The 25632-nt window shown below is 43.2% G+C and overlaps 1 protein-coding gene across 2 annotated transcripts; it reads right to left on the bottom strand.

Moving 5' to 3' along the window:
• Positions 1-309: 309 nt before the first annotated feature.
• Positions 310-25054, bottom strand: fsd1l (fibronectin type III and SPRY domain containing 1-like). Of its 2 annotated transcripts, XM_076283720.1 has the most exons (14): positions 24969-25054; positions 18085-18180; positions 17244-17375; positions 15098-15199; positions 13516-13538; positions 12718-12839; positions 8147-8356; positions 7880-7978; positions 7391-7520; positions 6683-6715; positions 4723-4820; positions 4309-4560; positions 2093-2181; positions 310-1464 (listed from the first exon to the last, which is right to left on the bottom strand). In XM_076283720.1, exons 1-14 carry the CDS (start codon positions 24981-24983, stop codon positions 1342-1344), a joined length of 1524 nt encoding a protein of 507 aa, XP_076139835.1. In that variant the 5' UTR covers positions 24984-25054; the 3' UTR covers positions 310-1341. The 2 variants fall into 2 exon arrangements, with proteins under 2 accessions (XP_076139835.1, XP_076139836.1); XM_076283721.1 differs by lacking the exon at positions 6683-6715.
• Positions 25055-25632: the final 578 nt, after the last annotated feature.

Here is a 25632-nt window from a genome sequence, read left to right as displayed (position 1 = left end):
CATATAATATTAAAATAGCCTAAAAGTGCTTAATTCGTCATCTCAAATCAAGTGGATGGTGAGAGGGATTTTGGCCTGCATTTTGGTCTGTTTTCCCTCAGTCGTATTGCTGTTACGGTATCTGAACACCAGATGGCAACACAAGCAAACCTTTTTTTTATTATTATTGTCAAATTATCTTATACTGTATGCTAACATATCTTTGGTGTGGGCAGTGTCTCCTGTCACCCATTGTAAAATAAAAAGCTTATGAATATCTCCAATTTAAGCATTATTTTGATAGAAGAAACATTTATACTGAACTGTGAAAACATTGATTAAATAATTTATTTCATGGTAGGACAAACACTTCCAGAAATCATTAATATTTCTTTTTAAGGGAGCAGGACTACATGGTTTACAGGGTCGACCATGACAAAAGAGCACAATTTCTCTGACAACAGTGCATACAAAACTAGTTGAAGTCCAGGTTCACAGGTGCATGTCCAGTCCCAATCTCAGTTGAAGGTAGAATTGTGACAGAAATGGATCAGCAATAACAGAGGGTTTGTAAAAAGCAGCACTACATATTATACACTGTGCAAAAAGTCTCCCCACATCAGATTCTGTACATAGCGTAAACATTTGTTTGTTTGAAGACAAGGTTACTCTGCTCAGTTGAGAACTGGCAATGGAGATTCAAGGAAAAATGCCTTGAATTACATAGATGGTTACAGCCAGTTATATTCCCAGTTACCTCTACACATACATACACTCATAATCACACATACACACACGCATGCACGCACACACACACACACACACACACACACACACACACACACACACACACACACACACACACACACACACACACAAACACAAACAATAGACTGACGTCTTTAAGTATATTAGTAGAATAAAACAGGTAAATCAGCAGGTAAAGGACACTGTTATCATGCCTGAACACACTCACTTCAGAAATAAAATCTAAAAAAAAAATAGCATTCAACCTAGAACAAAGTAAAGGAGGAAAAGTGCACTCTCATCTATTCCCTGATTAAGCAGCTAGCATTCCTGATGCAAATGTCCCCAAAAGAAAGCCAGAGTCTCTCAAAATATTGAGGATGAGAGAGAGATGTCTCTCAAACAGAAGGGAAGAATCTCCAGTAAAGTCAGAGTAAAGGCGAGGCGAGTTGCTAGAGTGCCACAAAAAATGACTCAGTTTCCCATAATGCTTCACAGGGTCTCTTCAGGGTAAGTTCATGGATGCAGCTCTCTTCAGGAAGTGCACAGGATATGGGGAGTGGCTTGCACAGGAAGCAGAAAAGGGGAGGAGGTGAGTTCTTGGACAAGCGTAGGCTACTGCGCCATGCTGTTGAGACTACTGTTGGAGCCACCAATGCCGTTCTCCGTCTTCTGGAAACTTCGTACTGCACTTGGGACCTGAAGTCCTGTGGACAGGGACAGCCCACCACACCACACCTACAAAACGTAGAGGAGACAGCTCGTCTCAACAATGCAGATCGATTCCATGTATAACTTGCATAAGGAACCTACGCAGTTTCGATATTTTATACAATGGTTCATGGTTCACTGCCTAAGTTAAGCTTTAACCTTTTGTGAGAGACACACAAAGCTGCATTTCAACTTAAAAGTCGTTTGAGGTAGAGAGATTACGAGTCGTAATTACCGACTCGTTTTAAACAAGTGAACTCTGACACACTAGGGTTCATTCAGATTCACATACTAGAGAGATACTACAAGCGAATCAATCTCACACTTCCGTACAAGAAGCCACGGCCTACAGCTAAATGTAGCTGTGCCCTGAATAACTATCGGACTGTACTGTGAGATGCATTGGCATACAGACAAGTAGGGCAGATTCTATTTGACGCAGAGCCACATATAACCTGACCACGTACAGATGTGGCCTTTTGCTGTCCTTTGTGTTCCCTGATAGCACCACTGATATTAGAGGTCAGCAGGATTGCATCCAAGAGATAAACACACACATGTTGTGTATTTCTGTTAGCACAAACAAATGTGGTGTGTGTGTGTGTATGGGGGGTTCTTTGTATGTGTGTATGTGTGAGTGAGTGAACTATTTTACCATGAAAGCTGGTACTACAGGTTGGCTGAATTTCGTCTTGAATGTGTGGAGCAACTGTTTGCTTTCTGCATTGTAGAAGGAGAGTTGACCTGAAAAAAATCAGATGAAACAACTGGAGATTAAACAATTCAGTCAGAGACATACAGCACAAAACCACTCTTCACACATATCCAGGCAAAGCAAGACATAAAAGGACAGCCATTTCCAACGCTGAGAAACTGAAAAGGCCTTGGAGTACATTCATCTGTTGCACAGTCGCATCCCTGCAGGAGAATGGAAATGAGTGTCACACAATACAGAGGTATCCAATGGCCCTGCAGGATTCATGGGGCTGGAGTCGCCTGTGGCCTATACTGTTCCCTGTAACGGACACTACCTGAAAGACCGGTCTACAGGATACTACCGAGAGACCAAATGTAGGTCACAGAGGAGACTTACCATCTGAGAACTCTTTTATTGTTAGTAATCAATTGACTTATAGTAGTCCCACAGTCTACCCACATCTTGGTATATCACACCGTTTATAATGACATGTACACCTTAGACACATGTTAATATGAACTCATTAAGGCCTCCTTTCAGGGCGTTCCATTTAGAAAGTAGTACTCAGGGTGATCACGTTGGAAATAAATTAATTCTACCGTACAACCCCAAATCAGAATGTTGTGTAAATGCAAATAAAAACAGAATGCAATAATCTGCAAATCTGCAAAACTAAGATTTAGTAACCAAAAGGACACAGACAACCTATCAAATGTTAAAAAAAGACTATTTCATGGAAAATATGAAATAGGGGGTGAAGGGGGTGACAAAATGCTGGAAAAGTTGTGCAATGATAAAGAAAACCAAAAGAGGAATGTTTCACAACTAATTAGGGTAACTGGCAACATGATTGCCTCTCTGGGATGCTCTTTTTCATACCCAGAGTCTCTTATAAGTAAAGATGTAGGGGTATTCATCACTCTGTGTAAACCTGTGTGGACAAATGATGAAACAATGTCATTTTAATGCTTTTTAACATGAAATTGTGAAGTATTTGGGGAGGTCATCATCTACAGTACATAATATCATTAAAATATTTAGAGAACAAATGGCACTGCATTAAAATCAGACCTGTTTCTGTAAAGAAAATCATTGTATGGGCTCAGGAAAAACAATGATAACCATTGTCTATGAGAACAGTTTGATACTTAATTCAGAAATGCTAGAGTAAACTTTACCATGCAACAGCCAAAATTGTATTTAGACATGATACAGAAATACCACCGTCTTATCTGGGCCTGAGCTTGTTTAAAATGGACTGAGGTAACGTGAAAAAAGGTCCTGTGGTTAGACCAATCAAAATTTGCTATTTTTTTTGGAAATCATGGACTCATCTGGGCTAAAGAGAAGAGGGCCTACCCAAGCACCCAACCTTTCCAACTTGTTTTGGTCCTCAATTCGAAACCCAACATCTATGAAGGTGTGGAGGTGCATTAGTGTCTACAGCATGGGAATCTTGCACATCTGGCAAGGCACAATCAATTCAGAATGATGAATACAGGTTTTGTGCAACATATACTACCTTGAATATTTCAGGAAAACAATGGCAAAATGAATTCTGCACATATTTAAACAGTATTTCTCCATAGAGGAAGAGTCCACGTGCTAAAATGGCCTGTCTGCAGACCTGTCAAATTAGGTGCATCATGGAATGAAAAAGAATACCTCATACTGTTGAGCAACTGAAATCCTATATCGGGCAGGAATGGGACAACATTTCATTCTCAAAACTCTAGCAATTGGTCTTCTCAGTTCCTAAACGTTTACATCGTTTTGTTAAATGAAGACGTGAAGCAGCACAGTGGTAAACATTCCCTGTCCCAACTTTTTTTGAAACATGGTACTGACATGAAATTCAAAATGATCAAATATTTTCCATGAAATAGTCAAAATGTTAATTTTCAACATTTGATATGTTGTCTATGTCCTTTTTGCTGCTAAATATGGGTTTACAAGACTTGTATTTTATCACATTCTGTTTTTATTTGTATTTTACACAACATCCCAACTTTTTCTGATTTGGGGTTGTACAACAAGGAGGGATGAAATTGAAAAACACGTTGGCTGATAGTAATCCTTCAAATGGTGTAACGTGTTAAAGATTACATTTCCCCCATAATCATTCATTGGGTCACTGCTGCTTTCACTGAAGGAGATCTGCTGCTGACCCTTACCTCCATCCAGGTCACAGTACACTCCTATACACTCGGGGAACGCCACGTCTAGACTCTTTGCCTTGTTGTTGTGCTTGGCGGCGAAGGAGGTCTGCAGCCAGTTGTTGATGTGGATGCACCAGGACGTGTTGGTTTTGCCTAGCTGGTCGAACTTGCCAAGGTTCCTGTAGGCCACACCGATGCTGTAGGACTTGCAGTCCTTCAAGGCCTTGACCTCCCAGTAGTGCTGACCACAGTCCATACTCGTGTCACCTGAGGGAGGGCAGGAGCATGCACGCGCACACACACGCACACACACACACACAAAATATAAGAAAATCTAGAGAATAATTGTTCTGCTGATTATTATTATTATACACGGAGTAAGTGCGTCAATCCCGTGTATAATAGTGTAGTAGCCCATGACTGCCATACCCAGCACTGTGTAGGACTCTCCTGTAAAGCGATCCCTGCTTCCTCTTACTGCCGGCGACCGTGCAGTCGACGCTCTCTTGGGAGACGGCGTTCCACTTCTGAAAAGGCCCCAGCAAAACACAGCATTCAGTTTACTGCAGAATGATGACACTGGACACACTAGGCACCAAAATGATATCACATAGTAGTCATCATCGGGGATTAGTTCAGTAGGAAAACAAACAAGTGACACAGGATCGGAACAAAACACGAAAATCAAACAGAAGGGAGCACCAGTGAGTCAGACAAATGAGAAGAAGAGGTTGACATGGAACGACACCACAGTCAGAAAAATGAAGAAATGGCAACAAAAGTGAAACAAATCTACACACTACTGGAGTGACTTGTATCACACGTTTTAGTAGCTACTGTACAGGTTTGGGAAATACAAAAATGCACAGGGCACATAAGGACATCAGTGACACTAGAGTAATAATGGCATGGTGTAAGACTAGGGAGGCAGATGCAATGACATATCATCTGTGCTCTAGTCACCCAGTGCATTGTGATTACATGTCCCCTCTCGGCCTCATGGGTAATCCAGGGAAGCACAATCAAATTAGCGCTCTTACACTCTACAATTAGGACCAGGCAAGCTGTGTGTTTGGTGTTTAATCAAATTAACAATTGCATGATCCATCAGCAGCGCATGACTAGAGAAAGCGGAACTGGGATGGAGGATGGCGCCACTCTCTGAGACATGCCTAACGTTGGACAAAGTGCACACATGTCTGGGGTTGATCATCAGTCACTGTGGACTGGCAGCTGCTGAAAGGCGCAGCGCGTATCCAAGGCGACGGGCCTGCCCGCCCTGCCCATATGGCACATGCCGCACATTGGAGAGGAACTCCAGGAACAACTGGCCACTGAGTGACAGGCCACATAATGTGTGCAGACCAATCAACAGGCGCTAAGTGGTCACTTGTGGCAGCACTGAGGAGTACACAAGAGTCCAACCCTCCTCTGGACATTGCTGTGACACCTGAAAAAAACTATCCACACTATTGGTTTTTCAGTGACAGCTCAGTCAGTATGGTTCTGGTTTAGCAACATGATGGACTGTAGATTCGAATGTCGTTAAATTTGCTCTTCTACTTTGGATCGAAAGGTGCGCTTAATGCATGTGATTGACTTAGCTTAACCATTGACGTTAGTATGCAAATTAAGTTGAAGACATGTGTGCACATAGTTTCACTGGACTGTCTGCTGATGTTGATGGAGAAACTTGATGTTGATGAACATAGATGGACTACACAAACTATATTACAGGGAATCTTACTCACCAAGTCATAAGATGCAAGCGTGAAAAAAAATTAGTATACGAAAATTACTACTTACTTACTTGTTATTTTCATTGATTAAAGATGTAAGTAAGGCTAGGATCTGAATTAGGCTTTGTCACCATTTCTTTCAAGAGGAGGAAGAAGAGCAAACAAACCCAAACGAGACCCACAAAGAAAAGAAGTTAGGGGACACAGTCACACACAGATGGGCTCAGTCGGTGGACAAAAATGCACTGTTCACAATTTCACTCTCCTTGGCCATTTCAGTACAGACTTGAGATCTGCTGAGAGTATGATTATGAAGCCATCCATCTGTACGTGACTGATCTCTGCCCGGCAGTCAGAATAAACACACACACGGCACACACTACACACGGCACACACGCCTATCTCATCTTTATCCAGCGCCTCCACATTTGTGCTTGTGAATAGTGAGACCACAGACCCCAGGTCAGCAACGCGGTGGGCTTTACTGCGTCAGAGGCCTGTGGCCCAGTAAGCACACTGCCCTGGGGAGGCACTGGATAAGAGCACTACGCCTAAGCCAGTGTTTGTTTGGCCTGACGGCCCCCAGGCAGCCGTCTGAAGCTAATGCCACCCGCTAAGCTAAATCCTAAAGCTAAGAGCCATGAGGTCACCTTGACATGTTCTTCAGATTTGCAAGGTGTGCGCTGTGGGCAAAATGAACATAAGGAGACAAATAAAAGCAAAAGGGTTAAAAAAAAGATGTAGAGTGGAGAGAGGGGGGTTATGGGTGAAGCTAAGTGGTCCTGAGAGAACAGTGTTGTTGCTTAAAGCTAAATGAATGCTTATGGGGTCTTGTAAATAATCTAGCATATGATTACATTTCTGCTGACAGAACAAAGTTGTGTAGGGGTTAAAGAGCCACTCAAGGTGACAAAGGTGATGGGTCTTTCCCTCTTGCTCACTGGAACCCAAACATTCTTTCAGTGCTAATCTGTACAATGAAATATTAGATTACCGGGAGATAACTTTCTTTATGGATTCAAGGATGTTAGGAAGTCAATCATTAGAGCTAAACTGAATTCTGAACACCTATGTGGTGGGTGTTAGGTAAAATAAATATCTAGGATGTCAGAATGGGACTTAAAATGTAACTTCTGGAAGCAAAAGAACTAAAGAAAAATCTAAATACCGCTAATTTCAAATCTGAGCATTCTTCCAGCATTCTACACTGATCTTTAATCCAAAAATATCCATGGACCTGATCCTTTAGATAGCACATGAAATACCTGTATGTTACACAAACAGACTTGAACATGTGCAAGGTCTTGTACTGGGACATCGGGACTAGAAAAGGGTCAGTTGCTGACCCCGGGGCTCACCTGCCCTTGTTCTCCTTGCCCTTGATTTTGCTCTCCAGGCCCTTGCCCCCCTGAGGGTCCCACTCCACACTGCCGTCCTCCACCTTCAGGTTCAGATGGGAGGAGGTCGACTCAAAGCTGAAGTTGAACGCTGGAGAGAAAACAAGTAACAATGAATGAGTTGAATAATGACTAGAAAAGGGGGAGCAATTCAAGATGACTTCTGGCCCTCTCCCCCTTCAGGTGTCTTACCAGGATATCATTGTAAATAATAAATGTAAATAATATCATTGTAAATTATAAATGTAAATAATATCATTGTAAATTATAAATGTAAATAATATCATTGTAAATTATAAATGTAAATAATATCATTGTAAATAATAAATGTAAATAATATTATTGTAAATAATAAATGTAAATAATATTATTGTAAATAATAAATGGCCTCCCGTACTCCTTTGTCAGAAAAATAAAATGCCCACTGCCTGTTTTGGAACTGGACCTCACCCTTGGTCTCCAGCGTGACTGGATCCGAGTAGTCCCCTGCGGCCGCTTTGTTACACGCTCGGACCCGGAGGTTCATGTATCTGGAGTCAAACTTCAGGCCTGTTGGGCGTTCAGACCAATGGAAATAAAAACACCACTCAAACAAACACAACCATATCATTTTTGCAACGTAACAGGAATGTAGTATTGTGTTTGTGAATGAGTAACTATTGTGAGTGAGAGTGTGCAAAGGTGTGTGTAAGAGTGTCTATAAGGGTGTGTTTGTACCTGTAAGTGTGTGTTCTGTGGTCTTGATGTTGTCCACCACCTCCCAGCAGCGCTCGTCCTTGACACGGGGGAGGCCCTCGTGGTTGGTCTTTCTGTACTCCAGGATGTAGTGGTCAATCTTGTTGTCCTCCACCGGCATCCGCCAGACTACGGTCACCGTGTTGTCCACCACAAGGCAGTCCTGCGCCTCAATCTCAGGCGCTCGAGGAACTAAAAAAAAAAAAAAAGAGAGAAATAATCAACCATCCATCAACTCATTCTGTTCATGAAAATTGTTTCTCAGTTAGCATTTGTTCAGATTGTGCATTTAAATATACCTGAAGCAGCAGGAAATTTTAAGATATTTTGTGCAATAAAAGAAGCATGATTGATGTGCAACTAGACAATTGTACTTTACGCTGTAAATATTTAAACCCTGTGCTATCTGATCTAGATAATGAAAGTTTTTCAGCATCCTAATTTAATCCTCTGATCTGAATGCACACAAAAGTAGAGGAGGACCGGCTGGGCTGGGTGACAGATGTCTTATTACCATCACAGTGTCCATCACTGGCCAGAGCAGGTGGCTTAGTTGCCTGTAATTGGGAGTACCCTTGAGTCTCCATTAAAAAAAAACAATGAATCCCACAGCTGGGCCTTCATAACCCCTGCTACGCTCTGGCTGTTTCACTGTAACCCTCTCCTAACACCTGAGGCGTATGCAGAGCGAGTGTCTGATCAAATAAACGATTTTACATCTAGAAGTGGATAAAAAGCACCATGAAGAATTGCCCTGCCCTATTCAACAGAGGGAAGTTTCATTCATTTGTCAATCAAAACAAACCGCATCGCTGACCAGCTCTCAAGGGCCCATAGGGGGGTGTGACGGTTTCCATGGAGACGCAACGCCATTCTGATTCTCGGCGTGTTTGAAAAGAGAGCTGGGCAGCAGAGTGACCCCACCTTTCAGACCCCAAGCGGCCCCTATTGTCTCCTACTGCCCTAAGCGGTCAGGGCTGGGAGGGAGGTGGCAGGGGGGATCGCCGGTGGTGGAGGCCTCTGCTCCTGAGATACACCTCTTCAGCCACAGGACTCAAGCCATCACACTCACAGGCGTTTATGTAGCTCTGTCAATTTCTTGATATCTTGTCTAATCTAATCTAGTCCAATAGTTGATACTTAGACGCTTGGTGTGTATATACATACAAATATGACATGACTGCTACTGTAATTTAAATTCCTACATAATAGGGTTGGATAGCGTCCAGTTCAGATACTGTGCCATTACAGGTTGTGCTACAGACAACAAGTGTCTGTAACAAACAACATGTTTTGAGGCAAGAGTCATGAGGAAAATGCCAAACAAAGTGTAATCTGAGATTTGGAATTTATAAAAAGATGACAGATCCCTGGTGCCATCTGACTGGGGTTACTTATCCTTATCTCGAAGATCCTAAGAACGAAAACACTAAAAGCACCACACCAGCTGTACACTCCCCCAACCACACACACACACACACACACACACACACACACACACACACACACACACACACACACACACACACACACACACACAAACACACACACCAAGATAAAACAAAACACAACTGATTCTCACGTGTGCCATCACTTTCAAGCCATCAAATGCCTTTTCTACTTTTCCAGGCTTCCCTTACCAGCACATCCGCTTTCCCCCAGTAACGTGAACCCATCGTCAGCCTAATTGAGCCCAGCTGGGGGTAGGGGTTACATTTTTTTGCACTGCTAAATTTGCCCAGCACTCAACATGCTGGCCAGACAGACCACTGCTGCCAGGCTGATTAGTGTCAGACACAGGAGTTGTGCTGAAGTCACGGAGGTAGCAGGGGGGCCGAGGCCGAGGCATTAGCTAAAGAGACTGGCTGGCTTTGTGACTTTTGGGAGCGGCTCTCGCTCTCTCTCTTTCTGCACTCAGCCGGGACAACCGGGATGCGTGAACGGTCCAGCGAGCATATCCAGTGGCTCACAGCAAGAGGAGCGCAGAGGAGCAGAGAGCTGCAGTCTGGCTGGATATGTGGAGCAAAGATACACAGTCTCTCTCACACACACACACACACACACACACACACACACCTATGCAACGCATACACAGCTTCGCTAAGGAAACAGAGAGCTACCCATGTCCTCAACAACCCTCTTATCAACTGTCTTTACTAGTGTGGGACGTCACTGAACTTTCAATAAGGATCAACATCAAGTATGGAGCGAAAGGAAAAGAGCACATGGTGCCTTAGTCCATCATCATAGACACACAGACACATTGAATGTCTAAGAGCAGCGGTGTAGTCTACGTGATACACAGGACTACGCAGTATACCCACTTAAAAAGCATCACCATCTCAGTATACCCACTTAAATAGGCAAGGATATATATATAAGTATATATTAAGTATATATACTCTTTTGATCCCGTGAGGGAAATTTGGTCTCTGTATTTATCCCAATCTGTGAATTAGTGAAACACACACAGCACACAGTGAACACACAGTGAGGTGAAGCACACACTAATACCGGCGCAGTGAGCTGCCTGCTTTAACATCGGCGCTCAGGGAGCAGTGAGGGGTATTGCTCAAGGGCACTTCAGCCGTGGCCCACTGGTCGGGGCTTGAACCGGCAACCCTCCGGTTACAAGTCCAGAGTGCTAACCAGTGGGCCACGGCTGCCCCATATGTAGCCTATTAACATTTGGGGTTGATCACAGTATACCCACTATAGCTAACTACTACATCAGTACACCCACTACAGCTACCTAGACTACACTAGGCTGTCTAAGAGCACAATGAGAGATCCCAAGTTGTGCTGCACATCTCTCTCCGCCTGCCCAGAGAGCCTCTTTTACCTGAGGGACTCTCTTCCTCATTTTGGTTTGTTAAAGTCTCCCTCTAGTATCGGATTCAGATTTTAGGAGCCCATGTTCTGTCTCTGTGGTATTTTTAGCCCCTTTGGAGTGCGTTGGTGTGGGGCATGTTCACTCCTGCTTCACTGAGATGCCCCCTGGGAGACCGGCGCTCCGCACCCATCCCCTCTGCTCTCCTCCCCCCTACTCAGGCAGGCAGGCAGGCAGGCAGGCAGGCAGGCAGGACTCTGGGTGCTCAGTCTCAGCCTCCCCTCCTCCACTCCATGCACAAGTCACTGGCCATCCCATCACAAGTCACTGCACTCCTCTCCTCAACCTGATAGCACCAGGGGCCTTTAGCTTCCTGTTCTTTACGTTCAAGAAATCTGGTAGACGGAGACTTTGGAAGACTTTGGAAATTTCCCTCACAGGATCAAAAAGAGTATATACTGTATATACTTAAAGACTTTGGTTCTCATGCAGATTGTGAATGCAACATAAGCATTCAGTCTTTCTGTTGTTAGGAAGCCAGATCTGTTGTGGGCTGCCGTTATCATGCCTCTTCATATGTCCCTGTGATTGATGGGCAAGTCTGTCAAAGCTACTACCTCTTTACATCATAACTGACCCACTGTCAGTGTGTGCTGTCAGGGCTAGTTCCAGTTACCCTTATATGCATTGTAACAACTGACCTTACATCAGCTGCGAAAGACCACGATCTACTGAGGGACTAAGCTTGGTGAGTCCTACACCCACTCACATGGTGCTGCTTGACTAGGGGGGTTTATTCCTTCTGACACTCCCCAAGACACACATGTACACACACACACACACACACACACACACACACCAACACACACACACACACCAACACACACACACCCCCACCCACACACACACACACACACACACACACACACACACACACAATGACCTCAGGAGAGAAAACCTCTTCTGCATGAGCAGACAACAAATGTGCTCACAATGAGGGAAACAGAAAATCTGCATTCTGCCCACTGAGACAAGGAAAAAACCACATCAGTGCACCTATTTAAAAACGAGCCTGTGGTTGGTTAACCAGAACTAAAAAGATGGATGAGAAAATGAACAGGCCAAAGCTGTTTCCAGCCAGAAAAAAAGATCACCATCTTGATTACAATATCTCGTACCCTTACATTATAAAGTGTTTTTTGACAGTAAATATTATTTAAAGAGTATAAGGATGGACTAATAACGTCAGAATGTTCAAGAAGGCCAATATTAGTGGCCTCATTCAGTTGCTGTAATACTTCCTGTGATGTGTTTTTTATAGTGTTGTTCAACCCAAGATATTTCATTTATATAGTGAGATTATTAATGACATATCTTAAACCTGAGCTTGTCTAACTTGAACTTTGTTCAAAATGCAATTTACTCTGAAATGTGAAGGATATCTCACTAATCTTGCTTCATGGATTCACATACTCCATACATGACTTTAAGATCTAACTTTACTGTAAGGGCACACTATTGATATCTTCCTTTGTTTTTTTGTAGTATGTATGTGTGTGTGGATGTATGTGTGATGTGCATAAGCTATTGGACACCTTAATTTCCTTCTGGATAAATAAAGTATCCCTATCTATCTATCTATCTATCTATCTATAGATTAGAAACTGCAGATTTTTATGCTGCCCCCTCCCACACTGTTTTGGTGTGGATTTAAGGAACTCACCAGGGAGGAAGTTGAGGTTCTGGAGCAGCTGTCGCTCCTGGGAGAAATCCACCATGAGATGCGTCATGCTATCCGTGGCCTTGGGCTTCATGGTCAGGCGGAAGGCCGGAGCCATCGTTACCCTGAGAGTGGTCAGCAGAACAGCATTTCAGAACCGATTCTTCTCCAATTACAAACAAAATATTACAATAGGTTCCAATTCACATGCAAGCATCAATTATTTTTTTTAATCTACTTATCATGCAGAAAGAAAAACTCATATCCATGTTTTAGACCAAAACATGAGTGAAGCTTTATCCAACATGAGTGAAGCTTTGTCCCCTGTCCAAACAGCTTTAAAATTACAATGATCCAAAATCATTTTAGTGAAGTCTGACCTTATGGTCATCTAACTATTATAAAAAACAAAACACAAGGGTCTTGCAACGCCTGACTCATGTTAAGCTCTAGTGACAGCAACCCTAAGGGTGCCACTAAACTAGAACACTCCAAACTAAAGGTCACCTTTAGGTCACCCTCAACAACACGACAAAACACACACACACACACACACACAAACATGGCCCATTTCACAAATACATCTGTGGCCAGATTCACATTAAAACATCTCTTTCAATATTTTTACATTATTTACAATCCATTGAAACACAGTCTTTTTACAAGGATTAAAAGGAAAACCACCCAAGTGTTTATGTGAGGGCATCGCATGCATTGAAGTTTGAGTGCATTTGATGCTTGCATTAAGACAACACACAGGACACCAGGCTCAAGCAGAGAGAAGTGAAAGCGATACCGTACCTATCTTTGATCTGTTTGGCAGCCTTTGGAGAGGAGGAGAGGAGGAGAGGAGAGGAGAGGAGGAGAGGAGGGGGGTGGGTGGTGGGGTAAGGTTGGGGGGGGGGTAGATGGAAACGGGTTGAGAGGGAGAGAAGAAGGAGGTGTCGTTAGTGGAGCCATGCAGGTGGAGAGGTGAGCATGCGCATCAGTCAGCCCAGAGCTGCTCTGGAGTAGAGAACACGTCTATCCGGACACATAAACACACACACACACGCGCGCACACACACACACATGCACACACACACACGCACACACACACACGCACGCACGCACGCACGCACGCACGCACACACACACGCACTCAACACTCTATCCACACACACACACACACACACACTCTACACTCTATCCACACACACACACACACGCACACACACACATACACACACTCTACACTCTATCCACACACACACACACACACACACACTCTACACTCTATCCACACATACACACACTCACTCTACACTCTATCCATACACACGCACACACACACACACACCTCACACTCTATCCACACACACACACAAACACACACACTCTACACTCTATCCACACACACACACACACACACACACTCTATCCACACACACACACATACACACACACACACACACATCTCACACTCTATCCACACACACACCTCTCACACTCTATCCACACACACACACACACACATCTCACACTCTATCCACACACACACCTCTCACACTATCCACACACACGCATTACCCACGTGATCTCTCTCTCTCTCTCAATTGCTCATTCACTCCTTCTCTCTTTCCCACTCACACACACACAAACACACTCATGATATTCAAATGAGAATAGCACAGCTGGTCTATTTTTCACCACACCACACCACACCCTCATACACACACACACACACAAACATATATTGTTAGGCAGACAATACAGAAAGCACAGACCACAGAACTCAACATGTGAGGGGAAAATTCAGCTGTATCATTTCAAGGAATTATTTAAGACCAGTTTTTTTGTGAAACGAGATTATTTGCTTTGATAAATAAGTCATGTTCAAACACAACAACAAAAGACCCCCCCCCCCCCAACAGGATTAGTGTCTTCTTCATTGTCATACATGTATGTATGGTGGGACCAATGATAAGACAGATTTCTGGCTTAGTTAGTGTGTTTGTTTTTTGACCCTCTTACTATCTGTCACAGTCAGCACATATATCCAATGGCGACCTTAAATCCTTAAATGTTTAGGATATGTTTGTAAAGTATTAAAAAGACGTTTTCTGAAATAGCACAGTTGATGTTACCTTTATCTTAATGAAGGAAACGACAAAAGGAAATGATACATAACTGAGTCTGTTGGCATGAGCAGTGGCTCTTTTTAATCTGAATCATGTTTCACAACAGAGCTGAAGCCAACTGACAGATGAACAGCTGCTTATAAATGGGCCCCTGGCAATCTCTCGACCTTCGTGCTAACATACATGAGTGGCACTGGAGTGTGTGTGTGTGTGTGTGTGTGTGTGTGTGTCTCCTTAGACATGGTGGAGGGGCATTTTTCTACCTTTGCGAACTCGTCTTCATCTTTGATGTGCAGAGCGTTGTTCGCGAACTCCAGAAGCTCCTCTGCACTCTCCAAGGCATTGGTGCTTTGCGTTAGCTGGTTCTGCCAGAGTAAAAACACAGGGAAGTGGGATTTTAAGCACCAAAAGAGGAACATTAATTGAACGTCATGGCAACACCAACCCCTCTACCACGACTGCAGGCTCCATTAGCAACAAAAATCCAAATAAATATTTGTTTTGAGAGGATTAAGCTTGAATGCACACATCTCGACGAGTCTCCGCCCTCTCTGGTTAAAAAAGGGCTTATGTAAGGGCATTACATAAAGTTGACTACATGTCGGGACGGGCAGGGAGGCAAAAACATTCCGGTGACATTTGTGGGGACGGAGGACTGAGGGCTCCAGATGCTGCATGGGCTTCCTGAGCCTCGGCCAGGTGGCTGGACTCCTCTTGCTTTGTCAACACATACGCAGGCCAGGCATTTAGGGCTTTAACAGCATCAGGGGAGTAAACGGAGCGCTGAAGGTGACCGGGGGGAGTGTCACCTTCTCTCAGCCGTTACTTAGCCGTTGCTCATTAATTGAGAGTGGGGTCCAGCTCGTGAGCGGCCTCAAAGAGCCGAGTCATACCACAACAGATTGGGTTTATTTCAGCATTAGCGTTGTCCTCCCTCAGGGACGAACACAAGAAGCCTGCTCTACTCTTCTCTCTTTCTGATCATTCTTATGTATCCAGCTCTCTCTCTCTCTCTCTCTGTCCATCTGTTTCCTTTTTACTTGCTTGTGTCAATGCCCTCTTGCATCTTGCCCTTGCTGATGCCTGAGAGATTAGGTAGCTGTGAATCTGGTCTCAGGTTCCCTTGGCCAGAGAGCGGTCAGATATTGTCCTCTCAGACCTGCAGCTGCCCAGGCTGTGTGGATGCTTTTGTGTTCAGGGTTCACCCTCACCCACACACACACACACACACACACACACACACACACACACACACACACACACACACACACACACACACACACACACACACACACACACACACACACACACACACACACACACACACACACAAGGAGGACTGACTCAGAGTAACGGCCAATGACTCATGATTATACTAGCAACACAGAAGTCCAGGGGCGCAAATGAAGTGGAAACGTCAACATGTCCGTGGACAACCAAAGGTCAAAAACACACAGACGCTTTACCAAGGGCATGTTTTGGTCATTTTATATAGCCCACATGACACATGCATACAGAGTAATGGTTGTTGTCCTTTACATGATACGTGGTAAACAGCTGGGCAACACCGGGCACGCAAATAAAGCGTTTTGTTCGCAGAGCGTACTGTGCAACAATTAACTTTCACTATGATCAATGGATGCTGGCTACACCAGATGCAAGAGCAGTGCTCACATACGAAAAAGTTTGATTATTTCTAAACTACTTTTACACTATGTGAACACTTCAGCTGTGCGTTCAGTGTAGCCCGGCTGCAAGGGTGTGTGCTGAACTTGACGTGATGGGAGCTGGAGAGGGCAGGCCTCTCTGATGGCTAAGCTCTTATCTGGGCTAATTTCACACACTTTTATTGTTCCTGCTCAGCGGCCTCAGAGGGCTGGCCAGAGAACTGCCATAGCAGCACGATGACATCACCGGGCCCAGCCGCGCAGGGCTCAACAGGCCGGCCAAAACCCAAACAACACATGCGCGCGCCGCGCGCATACACACACGCACACACACACACACACACGCACACACACACTGAATCTCTCACATTTGCTTGGTCATGACCCCCTCACAAACATATACTGTATAGTATTGCCCCCCCCAGTACCCCACCTTCTGTTCATGTTTAAGACAAACACACAAAGAAACAAACATGCACCCATCCGGATGTGCACTAGCCCAGACACAAACAATTCACACATTCTTACACTCTCCAATTATACACAGTCATCCAGTGTCCTGCACAATAGACACTCATGGTTATGTCAATAACAAACACACAAACACACACACAAACACATATTCTTTTGTCTGAATTACTCCTACAGAGCGTATTTTGTACCCAATCTACAACCCCAGGGAATATGCAGGGTTTGTAATAGCAGACCGTAACAGAGTTTCTAATAGGAAGCTCTGGTTTACCTGGAGCTCATGGGACTTCCTGGCCTGTTCCTGCTTGATGGTGTTGGTCATACTCTCCTTCATCTCGTCCAGGATGGAGAATAATGTGTCAAACTCCTCCTCCAGGTCTGAGACTACTTGTGAGGTATTCACCTGCACAGCACCATTCAAACACAGAGTAACAACATGCATCAGAAAGACTGCCTGAGAAGACTGCCTGAGAATGGAGAGCAGATCAAACTATAAGGATGAAACACTTCCTGTTTCAATCTATCCCTGTTACAATGTATTGTTTTTGTCATGAAAGATCTCACTTTCTGCTCCTGAGAGAAGCAGCTACTTTCATTATTAATGAATAACTGAAAAAGATGGTTGAATAGATAAAAAATCCATCACAGGTCAAATATCAGTGCAGCAAGTTTATGTATATTTAGCCAGATTTATGAGCACTCTGATCCCTTGTGGGGACTAAAGTTACAAATCAATTGCAATGTATCTCATATGGGGGTCATTCTGTATCAAATCAGACAGAATCCAGGAAAATGGTTGCCGCACCATCTCAGAGTTTGTCTACACAATGTTAAGGTCCCAAAACTAACAATTCCAATGTTTACATATATTTTGCACTTGAACCATGTTTGCCATGTTTGGGCATTAATATCTTCAAAGGTATTTTTGGACCCATTCATCTGAGACAGTGACAACCTTATCTGATTTGACGCAGATCCATGGGTAAAAGCCATAACAGTTGCATAGTGTGGCTGGATTCAGTGACTCCAGCTCTTTGGAAGCAAGGTGAAAGCCTTGGCCTGGGACACAACTATCCAATATTACACATTCTGCCACGTAAGGAGTTTCTCACCTGAACTCCCGCCAAGGAGTGACTAAGTGTATCAATGAAATTGTGCAGCTCCTCATTTTTGTTCGCCAATGTGGTAATTATCCTTTGTAGGGCCTCCTGGAAGAAGAGAGAGAGAAAAAAACCAAGCAACTTAATATGAATGGCCAGTTAATTTAAGGCCAAGGTGTAAAACCAGTGTAAGTTAGCAACATGGTAATGTGATGTGCCATGTTACACTGATAGGGATGCTTGGCAGTTCAATCATGTGAACACGGTTAAAAGCGTCTGCCAACACAGGACTACTATTTAAGCTCACACTCCACTTATATACTCCCACTAACTTTAGAACCTCAGGTGACCTTCTCACACAGGAATTGGGTCTGGCACGCACACACATCCCTGGATATTTCCAGAAATACTGACTCTGCAGAGGATATCGGTGGCAGTGAGGCACAGGGTCAACGCAGGAAGTACAGTATCCTCAGACTGAAACCACAGGTTATCCAAAGCACAAATGATTGATTTGCATGTGACAGATGTTACATGTGCACCCGAGCACAGACGGTTTGTGTGAAAGACCGCAGTACCCATCTTTGACATATCTAGCAAGAGTCTCAAGAGTGACTTTAAGGAAGACAGGCATGGGGCAGGGAGTCCGAAGTGTTGCTGGAGACCTGCATTGTTGGCGCTGACTCCACCGAGTGGTGCAGCCTCTAGCGTTTCCATCGGGACTGAGATACTATCTGCCTACTGCTCCCCATCAGCTTGGCATCAGCCCCTGTTCTGTGACTCAAACTCAGTTATTGGAAGGGGGGGGGGGGTTGCAATATGCAAGCATGGGGGATAACAGAACACTTCCTGCAGTGTCTCAGTCATCACAGAGAAAGACAAGATACCTCTCTAAGATCCTTGAAGTGCTTGTTAGCTGGTTGCTTGGTGAAGTGGTTGCTGGAAGCCAGGTATTGTTCAGAGTCAGGCATTTACAGTGATAACAGGCGATTACTCTGATTATACTGCCAGGTTGCAGAGTGGAGGGAACAGAGTGATCACTGTAGCCCACCTGTGAGACCCCCCCCCCCCACCTTAGTTCTACAGGGGCTGGTCAGTTACAGGCAAACATATTGAAGTATAACGGTCATCTGCACATTCTGTTGTGAAGCGTGCAGCTAAATCTCTGCATAGTTCACCCATGCATGTACACACTCGGTCACACATACAAGAATGCCTCTGTAGCATCATGACCCAATTCGTAGCGACGGCAGCGTCGCTTGATTTTCACATTCATTTTCAGACGGCCATGGCGGACATCGCCTTTAAAGGCTCGTTTGTGCTGGCCCATATAGCAAATCAGGCGTTAACAGCGCAGCCGTACCACGCGTGCACGAGCAGCCATGCCTGGACGGGCCTGCCGCCTGTCCTTTTGGACTCGTGAAAAAGACTGCCCGCCGCCGCCATACGCCCGCGCCTGTCAACTGGCACGACACCACCCCGCAAGAGTTCATCAGGTGTCCATGTCAACACCCCAACAACAGACAGATACCACTCTGTGTGTGTTACAGTTTAACCGTACTTAACAGCTGCTGACGAGGGCTTGGTTTGCTTCATTGTACCTTAGACAGATAAGGGGGGAAGAGCAGTGTCATAAAGCAACCATCCATTGGGTTTTATTGTCTTCTTGGATTTTTTTTAAAATTTAATTTGGCCACTGACTGCAGCAGTGGAGTTCCTCAGTGTGACAAGATGCCAGTGACTAATGCTGACGAACACCCTTTCCCCAGTGGAGACAGTGAGAGGAGGGCAAAACTGGAGAAGGGATGAAAAAGAACAGCATCAGAAACACAGGACTCTGTGCGGACAAAAAGTGAGAGTGTGTAAAAGAGTGAGTGAAAGTAGGTGTTGTGGTTGTGAGTGAGTGTGTGTGTGTGTGTGTGTGTCTGAGTGAGTGAGTGAGTGAGTGAGCGAATGAGTGAGTGACTGAATAGGTGTGTGTGTGTAAGACAGGCTAAGATAGAGCTTATGCATAAGTGTCTGAGAAGATCATTTCAAAATGCAGATAAATGGTTTAGAAAAAAAAACTGCATGAATATATCCTCAACCATAGCAAACTAGTCTTCATTTAACAGAGCACAAAGGTTTACTACCAGAGGTAATATCAAAACAAGCCTACATCAGCAATCTTGAGGTCTATAAATATGGTGTTGCGTCAACCAACATTCCTACAGAAGCCATGGAGAGAGACACGCTGGCTGGAAGTGAGGAGATAGTCACGTCTCCCACTACTCCAAGACGCTGCCTCTATAGTATGTGTAATGGTATGGGCCGTTTCCTCTTTCACGGACATGAAACCCTAAACAGGGGGATTAGGTTCACTTGTCGTGCAAAAGTATCGGAACTCCTATGGTTGTTTACTGAGTTGCAGGAGCAAAGGGATAAGACAGCACGTAAATCTTTCCTAGGAGTTGTATTCATGTAATAAAGTATCTTTGGGATGTTTCTTCATATGCTGATACATTTGAAGGTTTTATATTGATGAATATTTGAATATATTGATTGAATATATGAATATTTAAAATTCATAAAATGACCTGACTTGACTTTTCGACACAAGTTGAATAATCGCATACGATATTGATTTTGTGTGTTTTATACATGGTAAGAAATATGAAAATAAACTCAAAAAAGACTTTAGAGTGTAAAAACCTTAAAAATCGTTAAAAGTATTCTGTCAATATTGCACAAAACTGCAATTGTATATTTGAAGAGTTCAGATGCAAAACCCTCTAAATCCGTCTGACTACTTTTCTTTTAAATGAGCATTTAAATTCAGGCTCCTATAGGTTTTTGCCTATAAATCGATATTTCAGACCAGGAAGAGAGTGGTATTTAGTAGAAGTTAAATTACTTGATTAGCGTATACTATGTGTGGAGAGCATCCCCTCACCATCTTTATCTCATTTTTGACATAGGTGGCATTTAGAGGCTTTTGCATCTGAACCCTTCATTTTCTCTTGTGGTGTATTTGAACCAAATATCATGTTACCAGAGCTCCAGCAACATATTGATTAACAGCACGAACTGCTATAGACCTTAATGAGAATCCAATACCTAACAACTGTACTAGAAAGTCAATAGGTCAGCAACAGCAGGAAACGGAGTGATGGAGGTGCTTTTGACCACATCAAAAGTGAAGGCTCGCGTACATGCCCAGTTATGGGCACAAAGCCATATCAGATAACAGTGGAAAAGAGCCGACTCCCTGGACACAAAGAAAGGTGTGGTTGTCTTATTTGCACTGCTTATGTCCACCCTATTAGGTCCATCTGTGTTACAGTAGAGATTAATAATTCATGTGTTTCATGTTAGAGTGAATGATTGTGTTCTCTCTCTCTGTGTGTGTGCGTGTATTTGTGTGTGTGTGTGTGTGTGTGTGTGTGGGGGGGGGGGTTAGAGGTCTTTCTCCAATTCACCCCTCTGTGTAGTAGGGGAACCCAATACACCCCTGAGATGTAACGTGTTGCTGTGTGTGTGGCTTTCCCTTGGTAGCACTGAACGAGAGTCCATCCATGTAGCACGGCATGATTAGATAGATTTAGGGATTAGCCCTCTCTGCTATCTATAGCTGCAAGGCGACACCAGGTTTAGGACATTAACAGTAGAATTGCATGCAGAAATGTTGTGCGGTGCAGGTAACACAGAGAATCCATATATAGTAACCTATAGCTGGAAAAAAAAACCTTCTAAACAATAATTAGTGGGAGAATTAAAGATCATGTATATATATATATATATATATATATATATATATATATATATATATATATATATATTAAATAAACTAAATATACCTCATTTATATAGTATAGCAATAAAAATGGATATCATTACAGCTATATCATTAAGTCTTAAAGTCTTTGAAACAAAAATTGAAACAGCAAAAGCCACAATGGCCCGTAAAGGCTATCATACCTGTTGTTTGACATTAGCTTGCGATCTCACTAACGAGGTTACATAATACACATGGTGTGGTGCTGATGCTCAGAAACATGTTACAGCACAAAGGGCGGTGCTAACATGCTCTATTCTGAGCGTGCTGAATCAGGGGCAAATCCTCAAGACCAGACCAAACAGTACTTTCCCCAGATATACATGCAAAACAGCCTTCTTCAGACCTTCAGGCCTAGATTGTTGAGATCCATAACACCTCTGCTAGATGTTGATTGCTATGTTTGCTAATAATGTGTCAATGCTACTGTAGGTTCTACACTCTGACATCCTCTGTATTCTGCACATTCTCATTGACATTCTGGAGCATTTAGGATCAGTATACTGTAGGCCTACACTAACATGCAGCATTCTGGAGCATTTAGGATCAGTATACTGTAGGCCTACACTAACATGCAGCATTCTGGAGCATTTAGGATCAGTATACTGTAGGCCTACACTAACATCCAGCAGCTCCCCCGGCATCAAGTGATTATTTCATTCACATTTTGAAGTGGAATAACAGCAACCTATACATCAGAGCCAAAGCTGAGAGAGAAAGAATCATTACATTGAGTTATGCCATTGCCACCCATGCCAATTGTGCTGTTTCATAAAGTTCATAAAGTAATTACAACACCCTCAATCAGTCTTAGTCAGCAGGAAAGTTTATTGGTATCTAACACAGGGGAACAAAATATACTTGGCAGAAAAATGAATCCTCGAGTCTCAACTGTAACCACAGCACAGTAGCCCAGGCAACAAACACACACACAGACGCATATCCTGGCTAGTACAAACACCACCCTCTGGCCCTGGGCCTGGGTCGTCTGCTATTTATGCCTCCTTTGACTAACCTGGACCTCCACACACAGTCAACATGATCAGTGGTATACAAGACAAAACGCTTCGACATGTGAATGGTTGACATCAAAGCCAATTACATGAGTACATGAAATATGTAAAATGTTCTTCTGGTCTACAGAGAACTTAGTGTTCAAAGACAGTGTTCAAATGACTTTTTTTACGGATTAGAGCCTTTAAATGTAATATGTAAACATTAAGTCAAATTGATGCGCTACTGTAAACTTATGAGGTAAATACCATGTCTGCTATGTAAACATAATGGAAAATGCGGGCATAAGCACTGTGTAATAAAATAGCATGATTATTACCATGGAAAGGAGCTAATAACACAGAGAACAGGACAAGAACCAAGTTTCAAATCTATAGGCTTCCTTCATGATAGCAACACTAACACAAAAATGACTAGATTAGAGTTGCAGCTTAGTGGTATTCATGTACCACGGAACACGTCACTATGTAAATGAGTAAAAAATATGTTTACATATATTTGATCAACATCCAGTCTACCCTGGTGCAGGACAATGTGTGACTGTCAATGTGACAAGATACTGATAGTGAGTAAGAGAGTGTACACACGTCACACACACAAGGGTATCAAAACCCAGGACACACAGATGTACACAGATGTACTGTGTAGCCTACTAGCTAGGCTATGTGTCAATAACTCTTGATCAAGTCAACAGTTTTTACAGAACAAGTCCATCTGTTTTGACACAGCAATACCACTCAGGAACAGTGAAAATCTACATAGCCTACACCTTTACTAAGTCTACTAAGTACTACTAAGTCATACCCACAACAGCATAGGCTACATCCGTTTGAATAATCCCAGTTCAATCATGTTTGTGTGCATGCTGCTGTTTTAGGCTCATACAGGATTGTTGTGTTAGTAAGGATGTCTGCCATCTGCCTTTCTCAGAGCTAGACCCTCCATAGGTGATGCCATTATTTCAGACAGTGACCATGTTATGCCACTGTTAGGCAAAAGCCTCTATTATTAGTTAATTCTATTTAGCAAGTAAAATGTTTTAGGCTGAAAGCACATGAAGACCACTGACATTCATATGGTTATGGTGGTTATGGTGCACTATCCATATCTATCTGAACATCATGTAAGATTCGTTGACCTTTCAGATCCACACAGGTATTTTTTTTTACTTCTGCCAATAGGTAATCACCCTACAGGTGAATGTGACAATACTAAAGAAAAAGACCAAGAGTACGAATATTAAAATGACTGATCACTTTTCAAACTACAGGTACTCGGAATACCAAAGGGAAAACTGAATCTATTTCAAGACACCAATCCTCATTTCCTTGATGCACCTGCTACGTAACGGAAGGGCAGAAGGACTGCAATTCCCCAGCCAAATGACAAGCCAGTGAGAGCTATTTGAAATGCGACACCTGTTCCCCCCATAAAGAAACAATTGTAGTTTGATGTTTTCTTTCTGAAACCTATTATGTAACTTTATGAAATCTCTCAACGCAAACCAGACTAAATCCCATTTTGGCATAAGCCAGAGTGGGAATCATACATAAACCAACCAGCGTTCCCATGCAGTGTGTAGACTACACTATTCAATGCCATGCTAAAATCAACATTAGGCAAGAATGTAATGTTAACATCAATGTAAATGCCCTCGAATGATGCTATAGCCTCGAGATGCAACACAGATAGCCACTACAACACTTTACTGTCATTTTAATCTTATGGGAATAACCTGCCGACGATTTCAGAGCAAACAAACGCATCTGATGGCTGCTAGCCAGCCGCAGCTTGAGGTCAAACAAAATGACAATGTGTAGCATCTATTCGTTTATATTCCTGCATGGAGTAGCATATGTAACGACCTGACAAGATCAAATGTAACTGGGTGCATGACAAGAGTTCCACTGTAGGATAGCTGCTACACACTAACCTACCTACCAACTAGCGGTGCAGCCTCTCAGCTTTACGATATAATGTAACAATGATCATTCAGAAGAACACAAAATACTTGCCACGGAATACACCAGTATCAGCTGTGCAATACACATACATCAGATCTACTTACTTTTTGAGAGTCCATACCGAGGACCAAAAACAAATAAGATCAGATATAATTCATGGACGGGCCAAGTTTCTCCGCGAGGAAGACGATTATCCCGGTGGAACAAGGCGGAGCACTGAACATGCGCATTAGATTTCAAATCCCCCACTCAAATGAGGCAAGTGGTAAATAGAGGCTTGTACAGTGTGACAAGAGCGGTCAGTTAACAAGGCCATAGATATCTAAAGACTTGGGGGAGAAAAGTGGGTGTTTGGACATTTTAGGCTCATCTTTTAACTTTCAGAGTTTGTTGACAATATTTTATGTGGACATAGGCTTAGGGTAATTCACATATTAGATGGCTCAGACCATCTTCTTTACCTAAAGTAATTATGTTCACAAATGATGGTTAGATTTTAAAATATGGTTTGGCCAAACTCTTAAATTCCCAGCAGCTGTTTTTTGAAGACTGCACTGCATTAAAGAAGTCCTGGCTAAACCTGTAGCGCCCCCTTCTGTTTCCAGATAAATGAAATTGTGAATTCCCATATTCAAAACTATATAGTGCAAACACAGAAATGTGTTTTCTTTAAATTCAACATGTGCATGCGTGCATAAACAAACGCCGTTACTTCGTTGAACCTTATGGGAAAAGTCAATGAAATATTTGCAGTTGTGTATGAAATAA

This window comes from Alosa pseudoharengus, unplaced genomic scaffold (assembly GCF_046254945.1).
Source record: "Alosa pseudoharengus isolate Yale_2024_CS ecotype anadromous, Long Island Sound unplaced genomic scaffold, YU_APseudo_1.1 YU_APseudo_1.1_scf_14, whole genome shotgun sequence".
NCBI lineage: Eukaryota > Metazoa > Chordata > Actinopteri > Clupeiformes > Clupeidae > Alosa > Alosa pseudoharengus.
The sequence above is the reverse complement of the archived record's forward strand: the minus strand, read 5'-3'. Positions and strand labels throughout refer to the sequence as shown.